The sequence below is a fragment of the Drosophila simulans genome, chromosome 3L, assembly GCF_016746395.2.
Source record: "Drosophila simulans strain w501 chromosome 3L, Prin_Dsim_3.1, whole genome shotgun sequence".
In the NCBI taxonomy this organism is placed as follows: Eukaryota; Metazoa; Arthropoda; class Insecta; order Diptera; family Drosophilidae; genus Drosophila; species Drosophila simulans.
The window spans coordinates 5,093,862-5,106,673 of NC_052522.2; the positions used below are offsets into that span (position 1 = coordinate 5,093,862).

Consider the following 12,812-nt stretch of genomic DNA (forward strand, 5'->3'; position numbering starts at 1 on the left):
TTCGGGATGGGGCATCGAGGATGGGAAAAGAGAGACCGTGTGTGTAGGCTGGTGGAAGTGCACGATAAAAGCTTTAACGTTAATGACCAAGCTCGTATTTGCGAAGCCATATTTATCAGCACCCACTCTTCTTTTTCCCCATCAATTGGGGGTTCTCTACCATTCACTGTGGGGCAGATGGAACAAATATGAATCAAATATTCTCAGTTATTGTAAGAAAAACATTTGGCGGAAATTCCAAATAATTTATAATTTATTATACATTCAAGAACGTTAATACATTTCTTCGTTTTCCAAATTAGCGAATTCTGAATTTCTTGCTGCCGATCCTAGAATTTTTTAGATCAATTTTTGAATTAATTTGCATGGGTTTTGAAAAATGGTCTACAACTGATGGTCCATTGGGACCAATATCTAAATGAAGCCCAAACATCTAGAGATTTTTCACTCTTGATCAAAAGACGTCATTGTTATTACCAATTGTCTAAAAATAAACATTTTCTCTTGCGCCAAGGGAAATCGGTTAATTTTAACACATTAAATGGAAAAAGTTACTAAGTAAATGTGAGCAACAAGTTAGTTTTTGGTGGGCGTCTCTTATCGATTATGGATTTCTGTTTGCGTTCGGTTTATTTTTAGGAAATGTGTGATAAGAGCGAACTTTAGATAAACATGCTGAGGGTAAACAGATTTACCGCCATTAATGGGAAATTACGGAGCAAATTGTAGGCGTTGACAATGAGAAGATAAAATGCGAAAAAGGGTTGGCAGAATCATGAAATAAAGTTGAGTTCTCAGCCTTGACTTCAGTTCAGCTGACTTTGTGAACTTTGAATTTGCCAGGACAATCCTGCGGTAATACTTGGCCATTAAGCAGGCAATCCGAAGGGCTTTTCCAGCCGGCTTTTCACAAAAGCCCCCGCCCTTCTCCACCAACCTCACATCTCTCGCAAAAGCACTAAGCCACCTTAAGACGGAGCCGAGCAGGAATGTATCCATCATAATCTCATTATCCCGACTCTAGGCGAACATTTTCCAGCGTAAAAAATGGGGAGCAACCTTGCTTGGCAAGTCACGGCAAAATATGCAAAGCAGAAAATTCGGCATAGCTGAAATGAGAACAGTGGCGTACTTCTCAGTTTTAAAGCAAGCCATCCATCCACAAATTCCATTTCATAATCCCTCTTAGAATCTCCTTGGTACCACGCCCCAAAATGTCAGACGGGGGCTGGTGCGTGGTGTGTGTGTGTGTGTGCTAGTGATGTTCAAGTGCAAAATGTGAATAAAATACCGGAATTGCTAAGAAATAAGCGGAATTGCATTAAGTGCATCCGCTGCAGTGTGGGAAAACCCCACAAAAGGGGGGCTAAAAGCCACTGAAATGTGAGGAAATCTGGGGATTTAAGCTGGTTGGTGTGGCCAGCCATTTCAAGGTTATGCAGGAGATGGAAATTAGTTTAGTTATGCAGTGATGGCAGAGGATTTGCACTGCAAGGTTAGAATAACGAAGAAGAAAGCAGCGCTTAGTCTTTTCTAGAAATCAATGAATTTGACTAAAATATTATTTTTAGACCTCAGGATAGCTTTAAGTGCACTTTGCTCCCACTTTTGACTAACTTCACCACGATTGCGAGGTCATTGTTTCTCGCAGCTGCCCATGTGTTTGTGACATCCTGTTGGATGCGTGTGCGTGTGTGTGTGTTTTGTGTCTCTGTGTGCGTGTTGTCCATTTTAATGACAAACATAACCATGAAAACATGAGCATTAATGGACAGCCATCCATAATGGACATTAACTGCTGGACGGAGTGTGGAGGGGGTCCAACAATTGGTTGACATTTGAAGTCATGTCTCGGACTAAATTAGACAGCCGACCCCCGAAAACCCCGCACTTACTGCACAACCCACCCATCCGCCATGGATTCTATGTAATCGGTAATATATAATTTCAATGTATGAGCGAAATTGGTCAACTGAGCCGAGGATTTGTCCGAGTCTCGAGCTGTGGGCATGCATAAAATTGATATCTTAATGGTTGGGATGGGTGTTCCAACGAAAGCATTCAATGTTCAGGTTAATTTGGTGCGTGCTCAACCCACCGTTAAGGGAGTTATCTTTGGGGGAATGGGTTCCCAACTGCAGATGAATCCTAATGGAGTGAGAGCAGTTGGTGGACGGAAGTCAACACAATGGGCTACAGAACATTGGAACGGAGCGTTTATCCTCAAAATTGCACTTATTATGCATGAATCGATAAGATTTCATTAAAAGTACTTTACTTCTATATACTTTTAATCCCTAAAATCCATTTCAAATGAATATGTTCAATGGAAATACTGCTATCACTCCACACACGATATTAAAATCCGCTCTAACTAATTCAATCAAGAAACGCTTTTATCTACTCAAACGACACCCAGGAAAAATGTAAAAAAAAAATCCCTAGAAATACCATTAAATCGAGCTCACATCGACTTCAAAGCTCATTAAAACGATTCTCCAGCGGACAGAAAGGGAGAGAACGAGCGGAAAAGCGGGAAGCCAACTGCCCCCAAAAGAATCATAAATCATTGCTGAAATTTTCATAAATTTAATGAACATTAAGTGCGCCCCAAGGCTTGAGGGTGTGTGTGTGTGGAACGCGGGGGCAATCGTTACATGACTTCCACTGGACACCAGGACTACCAGGACACCAAAGGAGGAAGCGAGAGGCAAGAAAGGAACCGAAATGGCAGTCATCAGTCAAGCGTAATTCAATGTAAAGCGATATACCGATTTCCACACCCACTTCTCTCACATGCGATTTTTACAGTACAGGAAAAACATCTTGTTATCAAATGCTTAAAACCTATGATTTGGATGCCTAAGGAAAATATTTCTTCTAAATACGTATTGGTTGTTTTCTATACTTTAAACCACTATAAATACTCCAAATGACTATGCTTTTTTCTGCGTGTAGTGGGGCCACCGCTGTGCCAGTGTGTGTGTAACTTGAGGCTAGGTGTGGGTGTTCATTGATCGGGGGATGGTGAAAAGCGCGGCGGTCAGGTCTGCTATGGAGCCCAGTTTCGGTTGACAGCAAATCTGAATTTGATCACTGGGCAAACATTAAAAGCGCAACACAAGCAGCAGCGGCAGAGGAGGGAAAAAGTGATTTATGAACATCCGTTGGGTGACCGAAAGACCCGATACTAGACACCCCCATACATATATGAACCACACATAGCACCACGAATATCCACACCACCCCATCTGCGAATATTTCTCAGCCACCCACGTGATTTCGCTAATGCCATTCTTCATGTGCCTCACCCACACACACACATTTTCACTATGGCATTCGGTGTGCGGGTCGATTTACAAAAAAATTGCATTCTACTCAGCTTAAATTTCACTACAATTACGAAAATAAAACATGAAACAATGTCTGGGGGGAATATCTTAAAGTTAAGATAGCTATTTAGTATATCAGTTAAACAAGTTGTTACTACATTAGTCAAGGAAAACTATTCTCTTTGATATTATAACCAGTTTCATTATAGATAAACCAATGAAGAATCTAAAAATCTTTTATAAAACACAATGAAAGCTATCGGTTTGAATTGAAGCTATAATTTTGATATACAGGTATTTATTTATAGAATGCCAAAAAGTGTAAAAACTTTGCCAATTCAGATCTAAACCAAAAATCCAATAAAAACGAAGAGTGCTGGTGTGTGGGCTGTCTTTTAAAATTATTGACATTAGCCGCTGTACCGCCTGTTGTTATCCCAACTTTTCTAATTTCTAAACAAGCCTCAGAGCAACAAAAGCGTCGACAAGGAACAAAAAATAAAAGTTTATCAACGCGTAAATTGGCCATGTCCATGAGGAAACATGGTTGAGTGGCTAAAAAGGGGGGGCGGGGTGTTGGCTTTATAGCGCGGGCTTTGGCCTTTTGACTAACGGGAATGCCACTTAACGAATCACACAGTATTAGGCGCCTTCCGCCCACTTTTCTTCGCTTTCCCAGCTACCCCCCGCTGTCACTTGGCTTTCATCTTCCCGACTGGCTTGTTCGTTTTTCTCGTCCTGCCATTTTTCGAGCTTTCCTCCCCATTTCCTTGCCAATTTTTTGCTGCCTTTTTCGGGTTAAACTCTCGACAGGCGACGTTTTTTTTTCCTTCGACTTGTTAAAAGTGTCAATTTTCGCTTTACCAGCGTGCGTGGTGGGGCTGAGGGGGCGGATGGGGATTTTTGGATGGAAAACTGTTGGGTGGTGGGGCGTAAACTGTTTGTTTATGCTCACATGTCGTGGGTTGGAGGTTCTGGGACATGTCGCGGCTTATTGTGTTACACAGGAGCTGCTACTCCGGCTGCTGCTCCTGCTCCTCTTCTCGGAGTCCTTCCACTGATCCTGCCAGCCGAGCCCGCCTCGTCTCCTGCTGACAGCCTCCACCAAATTGCCAATTAAAATGTGCGACAAGTGGGTGGGAAACACCGAGCAGAAGCATTTTTCCACCCATTCTCGTCTCGACTCGACTTTTTTCTCTTTTTTTTTTTGTGTTAGTTAACTTTGAGCCGATTATAGCCGTGTGGCAGCGTGGCCTAAGTGCAGGGCAAACAAAGTGATTTGAGCTTTGTCTGCCCCCTTTTTTCCAGTGGGCGGGGCTTTAACTTTTGGCTTTCCTAAAGGGAAGCGAGAGAGGGAGAGAGTAGGAGTGCGTCCCCTCTATAGTTAAAGGATACAAATCCTCGTTGAATAATTAAACAGCAAATTGCAGCAGGACAAAAGGGAGCAAGTGGCGGCGGCCTATCCCCAACTGGGCTTTTTTTTAAACCCCCAACTTACCTCTTTCTTGGCGTTCTTTTTTCTTGTTTACCTCATAAAAATTCTTTTGAAACTTACCTGCAAAAAATAGAGAGAGAGAACAGAATAAGTAAAAGGTGAGCCGATTGGTGATAACAATTGTTTGGAAACAAAGGGATCATATTGAAGGGCCTGTGACATTATTATCACTGGAATCCCCCGAGTTCCAAATCCTTTCAACACACCCAAATCAAGTAAGCTCTAAGTGACAAGTTTTAACCAAGTTTTTAAATCGAATTGAACTTTGAGCGCCGTCTTCTGACAGACTTACCCTTGTTAGTCAACAAATTATTGGCTTTTTTTAATGTGATTTCACAGAAACTTTCAGGTGAGTGGCATTAATTGTCATTAAAGTAGAAAAGCATTCCATGGAACTGAAAAACACTTTTCCAAAAATGGTTTTATTGGTGTGAAAGCAATCCGTACAGATTGCTTATTGTATTTCCAGACATGAATATCGATTCCCTCTTTAATCTACACCCACACTTTTCCATATCACTTTCAATCCATCCATCTATTGGATAACAATCTTTTTGACTTTGCTCTAACGTAATTGGCATCTTTCAAGAAATCGTATTCGGTTCATTTATAACACTCGTACTCCATGAGAAAAATCCAACAATTTGTCAAAAAAAAATGATAGTATCCCTCAAAAAATCTTCGGAACACAAAAATCCCAAAACAAAAACCACAAACAAAGGCTTTTCGCAGTGGGGTGAACAACTTGCTCCAATTTCGCATCCAAAAACAACAAAAAAAGAGCAAGAAACGTGTAAACTTCGTTGAAGTTCCCTATTCCACTCAGATAGAAATGCAAATATTGATGGATAGGCTGTGCCACTGGCAGCAGCAGGTCGCAAATTCATGGACAGAGATTGATGATTGATAGTGTCGCACATAAATATTAACAATTCATGGCGCACACAAGCTGCCAAAAAAAAAAAAACCAAAAACAAAAACAGATCAGAAAACCCCAAAAACTTTTGGCCAAAAGCCTAGGAAAAGAAGAGGAGCGCCAAGCAAACAAGAGACTAGCAAAATAAACGAATCCCACGCAAAAGTCATGGAATATTAATGAAGCCCAACAACTCGGAAACTTTTACGGTCAACGTGTTGAGACCCCTTGAAAGGTGCAACACAACGGAGATTTCAATCCCCAAATTCTGTGCGGTTGCATAAATGAAATCACTGCGACAATGGATGGTGCAAGAGGCGGGTTGCTGAGGTGCTGGTCACTCTTCAGGTGCACAAAAAACGCAACGTTGCATGCAATGCAGGGCCTAAAAAGTGTTGAAAAGAACTCCAGAAATAAGTCACAATGGGATTTCCAACATAACAAATTTGAAGAGGAAATCATATTTGTTTCTCACTTTACCCTAGCATTTTTGTAACTTTGTTTTAGGAATTTTTTAATGGAAGAAGTTCCTAAAACCTTCAACATAACAAGGATTTGCAAGTCTTTTACCTAGATATAATTTTTTACTTAAATATAATAATATTTGCTGAATTTTAGTTATATCTTTAGTATACTACATTTTACTTTTACAGAATTTTCTATTGCAAAAACCTACCGATTCTTCACCTTTTTTTGGGATTATTTCCAGTTTCTTTTTCATTTGCATTTCAGTCACGTTTGACATTCATATTTGTTTGGGAATTATGTTTTGTTGCACACCCGGAGCAGAAAACCAGGAGGGAGCTGATTTTGGGGGCCTGGAGGTGGAAAGAATTCCGGGAAGGATTGCGTGTGCCATGGGTATTACCATTGTTGCTGCTGTTGTCGCTGCAGTTTCTCGTTTAACTTTGTTGACACTTCGTTTGATGAAGTGCGCTCTGTGCTCCGCTGCCAATTCTCTTGGCACCCCAAACCCCCAACCCAAGCCCTCACCCACTATGTCCCACCCCCCTTATTTTCCCCGGGCTTTTCCCCCTTTCGGTCCCCGGAACTGGCATAATTGAATATGTCTTCATTTCACGTTTCTTGAGTTTCCTCGACTATTTTCCATCTGCGTTCAGCTTGTTTTGAATTTCCCCGGCTACGGAAGAGAGAAAAGCTGCCATCGATTGGGGAATTGAGAAAATTGAAAACGAGACGCATGATTGGGGGGCGGGAGGGGCTCAAGTATAAACGCGTTTGGCAGCTGATTGTGAACTATAATGATAATTGAAGTGGAATGAAAAATACAGCAGAAGCGGGTTAAAAAGCATCAAAAGCAGACACAACGTCTTGAGAAATATGAAAATTTTCACACCCCAATGCAAAATGTCGTCGGTGGAAAGACTAAGGAAATTGCAAGTGGAGTTGATCAAAATTGATATGTGACGGAATTATAAAGGAAAGCTGCACCTGGCTTATAAGATATTTCTGAGAAGAGAAAGATGTGGCGTTGAAGGCAAAGGGATTTTCAGGCTAAAGAATTTTCTTTCAAAACTCACAATTCAATTGAACACCAGCTAAACGCAGTTGCCATATATTTATAAAATTTAATACATTTGTAATTTAAGAAACTCGCAAAACAACTTCAACCACTTACCGCACTTCAAAAAAACAATAAAACTCCAGACATTAAACTTCAATTTGGCTTGCAACACTGAAAATGTTACAAATACTAACAAAAAGGATGTCCTGCCGGCAAGAAGAAGGAGAAGACAGAACCGGAAGTAGTAGAAGAAATTGGGGAGAAAGGAGTGCAGGAAGAGCTTGCATTTTATGCATTAATTCAAAAATCGTGTTCAGTTGAGAGAGCAAACCGCAGTAAGTCCTCATTCTCCATTCCACCTCGAGCCGTTTCCCCCACTTCTGCCACTTTATCCCCACCAAAAAACCCGCAGGACACAAGGAGAACCCTCAGAAAAAGTTGGCAACTCTGTCTGGGGTTGCCTCACATGTGTTGTTTTGCAAGTGTGCGAGTGGAAATGCAACCAAGCGTGGTCTAAAGTTCCTTAGGCCGCCTCTTTCTCACCAAATTTTCCATTCCCCCTTTCCCACTGTTTTTTGTAGCTCCCTTACCTCTAGGCTGTTTTTACACCTGGCGCAAAACTTGAAGAACTTCCGAAAAACTTGAACTTTAAGTTGAGGAGTTAAAAAAAAACAAGGAAATTTGAAAAAATTAATAGAAGACAGAGTCTGAAGAATGGGTGGGAAGAAGTGGCAAGTTTGTGTGAAGAATAGCATGAAAAAAGTTTATCCAAAGCACGCAACTTGAATATTATGTGCAAAAATATTTGCGACGAATTAAAAAGTAAAGGAAGATTGCCAAAAAAAAAGGAGAGAAAATGGGAAATAGGAGGAGAAACTTTGAGGACTTTGAAGATAGAGTGAGATACAAGAGGAGTGCACATTCCAGCACGTATGCCAAGCAATTATCCTACAGGAATTTCTTAATTTTTCCGTTGGGTTTTCATACCAAGAGGAAAAAGAAAAAAATAAGGCTGGCGAACTAGAAGAAGCGGAACCGGAAATAAGAGGAACGCCGCAGACTAGGCAAATTATTCGTAGAAAAACTAAAATTTGAAAAATAAATTTAACTAAAATAGCATACAAAGCTATGATGGCACAAAAGGGTTATAAAAAATTTAAGTTAAGGCGAGAAGACTTTGAACATCACCCTCCGTGAATATTGGTAAATATTTCGTATAAAAGTTTTTTAATATTTTAATTTTTATGATTATAAACTAAAACACAAATTTTTACGTTCTCAGTAGATTAAATCGATTTATAACTACTTTTCATATTAAATTTAGCTTTTTTCCGATTTTCAAGGTTTAAAAGAAATATGCTCCCAAAAAGTTTTCCCCAACGAGAGGGTACCAAAATATGTTTTGGCAACACAGCTAATGTCAGACAGAAAACGAGCAAAACGCCAAAAGAAGGCGGCAGCAGGACATGGATTCGAAAAGGAGGCGGAACTGCACAGGAATCCAGAAGTGACAGACTGGAGGTTCAGGACTTCGCGACGTGTCAGCAGCTTTTTTTTGCCATGTCCTTGCTCCTGGCTCCTATTTTTTCACTGTTATTTTCGCTGTAGCTGGTGTTCCAGAGTTTTTGCTGTAAATATCATTAAGTCCGCGTACGTGCCAAATGGCAGTTTAATTATGGCAAGGAGTCGGCACCGAAACCATTCCAAAAAACCCAAGTAAACTCAGGAGGAAAGACTCCATTACCGCGAAGTTTGGGTGGCATTTTGCAATTAAAATAGATATAACATTAAAACAGGCAGCTTTTTCGTTTTTCCTATGCCAAGAAAAAAAACTATCAAAAAAGAACAATAAAAAAGTAGAAATTTTCATTTGGCTGCGTTTTAATGAGCAGCAGATGGGAAAGAGGGGACGTGCGGGGCAGGTTGTTACGAGGCATAGGTGTGAATTATTAGAGCCAAAGTTAATGAAGCTGTGAAGTGAAGCGATAGATGGGAAAGAGGCAGAGATGAAAAAAGAAATTTAAAAGAAAAGCTCCTGTTTGACAAGCTGATTAGAATAAAAAAAAGAGCCACTTACGGAAGTTTGAAGAATATAGGAAGAAAAATAAGAAGGATTACTTGCTATAAGTTTGCAATATAATTTAAAAGCTGTAAGTCCAACAATTTTTCAAAAACCGAACATTTTCAAGCTGCGGTAAAAAATTATTTTTACGTACTCATACACCGAAAAGAGTACTTGAAATTGCTTAAATGAATGGTGTAATTTTCCAAATTAGTGAAGAATAGAGAGCTTTTCGGCTTTCTTAACTTTTCTGTTCGTTTTTTCCAATTTCCACATAAATTATTATCATTCTTCCTCTGACTTCACGTGCAGTCCCCATTCTCATTTGCTCCTATGTTGAAGTTGAAGTGTTTCCATTGCAGTTTTCCCTTGACATTTCAAGGGCTCTCCTGGTGCATTTGGAAAAAGTTTTTCCCGGCACACACACCGCCGCCCACTTTTCTTTTTCTCACCATTGCACTTTTGCAGGCAAACTCCTTGCAACTATTATTATCAACTATTATTTTGTCTAGTTAACTGTTCGAAAAAGAGGAGCTTGATGTTGCCACACTTTGGGGCAGGAACTTCAGCACCTTCCCCTCTCACCCGGCAGCCAGTATCCCCGGGACACAAACACACACTTGAAATACCCCCCATTTTCCCCCTTACGACTGTTGCCCAATTTGCGTAAACATTTATTACGCACTCCAAGGGAAACTTTTCTCGAATAATTTTCTCTCAGCTATTCTGGTAAGCTTTTGCGGGGAGTTTAGCCATGCGGGGATGGTGTATGTTAAAAGGGGGCAGGTCTAACTGCTGGTGGGCGTGGCCATTATCCTGTGCATAATTTTATGATGATAATTAATTTCATGTTTGCCACTGCAGCAAAATGAGTCCTGCGGCTAATCGGTCCGCAATTGTACAATGGCTATGAAAATGGCTTCGAAACTATTCACTTGCTTTCCCTCACTGAATTCATAACATATTTTAATGGGATAAATAGGATTTCGCTGATGAATATACTAATAATTTTATTTGAAAATCCCCTAAAATTAAAGTAACTTAAAAATCGATCGCCTTTGCTAAGCAATTTCAAGGAGAAGGGGAGCTGCTTTCAGTGCACAGCCATTTTCTTACCCATTTTGCGGTTACAACTTGTAGGGTTTTCGTCTTTTGATTTCAGCTGTCGCCATCGCCACCAAATTTGCCGCCGCCCCAACCCTTTTTGTCTTGCAAATTGAACCCCCAAAAAAGTTTCTTCAAGATCTCCCTTAGTTATTTGCCGGTTTTCTTCGGGTCTTCTATCTAATAGCCCTCGGTACTTTAACCACTTCAATCTACGATTTATTCTCCAAGTCGAGTTTGCTGCTCGCCATTTTTGCATTTCCCTGCTGTTTTCTTCTGCAGCCACACCCACTTTGCGCCCACTTTTTCATGCATCGAGTTTTATCGCTCAATGCTCATTATTCGCTGTTGTTGTTTTTGCCAACTATTTTCGAAGTAATTCCGTGAGTTTTGTTGTTCGATTTTACTTGCCTCCAACACAAAGTTTCCCCAGGCAATTTTTCCGCCTTTGGGCGTTGGTTTTTTGCTGACTAGGGTTAGTTCTTGATTTTCTTCGGATTTTCTTATTTTTGCCCCTTTGCCCAAATTTTTTTCTTTTATTGTTATTGTATTGGCCGCAACTGTTGCCACAATTTGAACTTTGTTTGTTGTGGCTTTCACTCCTGATTCCCTTTTCTTTGATTGGAAATATTTTGCGCTTATTTGCATGTTTTGGGACAAGAAGGATTTAACGAAAGGGAATCGCGAGAAATATTTATATAATTTCAATGATTTTTTTGTACTTTTTGATGACCGTTAACTTTTAAGGCCACAAGTTAGGGGTTGCATAAAAAAGGGCATGAAAAACATCTAATGAAAAGAAGGTAAATACAAAGTCTCGAGCCCTTAAAAAAAGGATTTTTAAAAAGCTGGCAAACAATCGTTATTTGATATGGAATGTGTTTTTATGAATTTTAGATATAATTTTTATAACTTCCGATACTTGTCTTATAAAAAAATATTATTTGCCACCTCTTTGTTTGATTCTGTATTTGCTATTTGCTTACGTATAAAATCTTACCCAATAATAGTCCACAGGTTGGCTTAGAAAACTTACCTAAAAAGAAAAGAAATATACAAATATTATTATCACTGGCGTAAATTTACGTAAATATTTATAAGCTTTAGCACAACTTGACTTTCTCGAGAATTCTTAAAGCCAATAAGCGCTTGCTGTGAATGTAAATAGAATAAACATAAATCACTTTCAATCACCATAGTGAAAATAAATATTATCCAAACAAGGTAAATCAATTTAATCTCTCGATTGAGTCTGACCGGCTTTTACCTCCAATAACCCCCTTTTTTCACCCATTTTTAACCCACTCTTGAATGCCTGGGGGTGTGCAAACAATTTGTACCCTTCACCTGTGCGAAAACAGCTGGTACAAGTAGCACCGAGAATGAGGCACTCGGGGACTAGAGCTCACTTTTTCACATCCCACACATGTTTGGCTAACATATGGCAGAAGAAAGCAGCTCGGGATGCTTTAAATTACATCAAAGATTTACTTGTGGAAGAAAGAAAAAATCCAGGCAAGAGACACGCCAAGGAAAAGTCCTTCGAAGGAGTGTCTGTGCAAGATGAAAAATAAATAACAATCACACAAAAATCAATATTGACAATGGAAGGATGGGCGGGGTGAGGCGATTCAATGGCCGTCTGGCTGCTAAAAAAAAAACCAAGAACAAAAACCAAACAAGTAGGCGTGGCACTTGGGCCATATGTTGCCCCGTTGCTAAACTTACCCGGAAAATATATTAATAAAAGATGGCAAAAAGCAACACTACACAACTTTTTTAATCAAGTGTCAACTGAAATCGAAAATTCGCACTTTACACTTTTTCTTATTTTTTTTTTTGGTTGCAGGCAGCCAGCCTGATGACAAGTTTATTTGTTATTTGGCCGATTTCCTGAACAGCTGTTGCACACCCTCACACAGATACTCGCGCACACACACACAAACGAACGCACACATACAGCGATGGAACGTGGTGAATATGGTTTTTGTTGCCTGGTTTTTAGCGCACGCACATTCAGCTCGAAACGATGTCGGATGCTGACTGAGAGCCAAGTTGGCAAAAAGTGTCCGAGACCAACCGACCGCCATGATTGAAAGCCGGCTGTGTGGCAGCAAAAAGTTCTCCTGGGAGTGGGTGGTCATGTATATATATATATATATTTGTACATATATACCACATAGGGTGGTCCTTTGGTGGCTGGGGGATAGGAAACTGGACACAACCTGTTGAGCAACAAGGACGAGAAACGAGACGGGACGAGCAGAGTCGAGTCGAGTCGAAATCGAATGGAGATGGCAATGACAATGTCATTGAAAAGGACTTTGCCTCTGCATTCGACCATGAAAGAAGGGTGGTTTTGGGGTTAACAAAAAAGG

The 12,812-nt window shown here is 40.2% G+C and overlaps 1 protein-coding gene across 19 annotated transcripts in view; it reads right to left on the reverse strand.

Annotated features, from left to right (window-relative positions):
* The window catches only part of LOC6736860 (protein alan shepard), a 125,540-nt gene that overhangs the window by 33,820 nt on the left and 78,908 nt on the right, over nt 1–12,812 (reverse strand). For 16 of the 19 annotated variants that reach the window (XM_016170169.3, XM_039293265.2, XM_039293264.2 and 13 more), the window contains one exon: nt 11,435–11,470. The exons of the other annotated variants lie outside the window; for them this stretch is intronic. In XM_016170169.3, the coding sequence (XP_016030515.1) occupies nt 11,435–11,470 (36 nt within the window). The remainder of the gene's footprint in view (nt 1–11,434; nt 11,471–12,812) is intronic. 19 annotated transcript variants of the gene reach the window in all.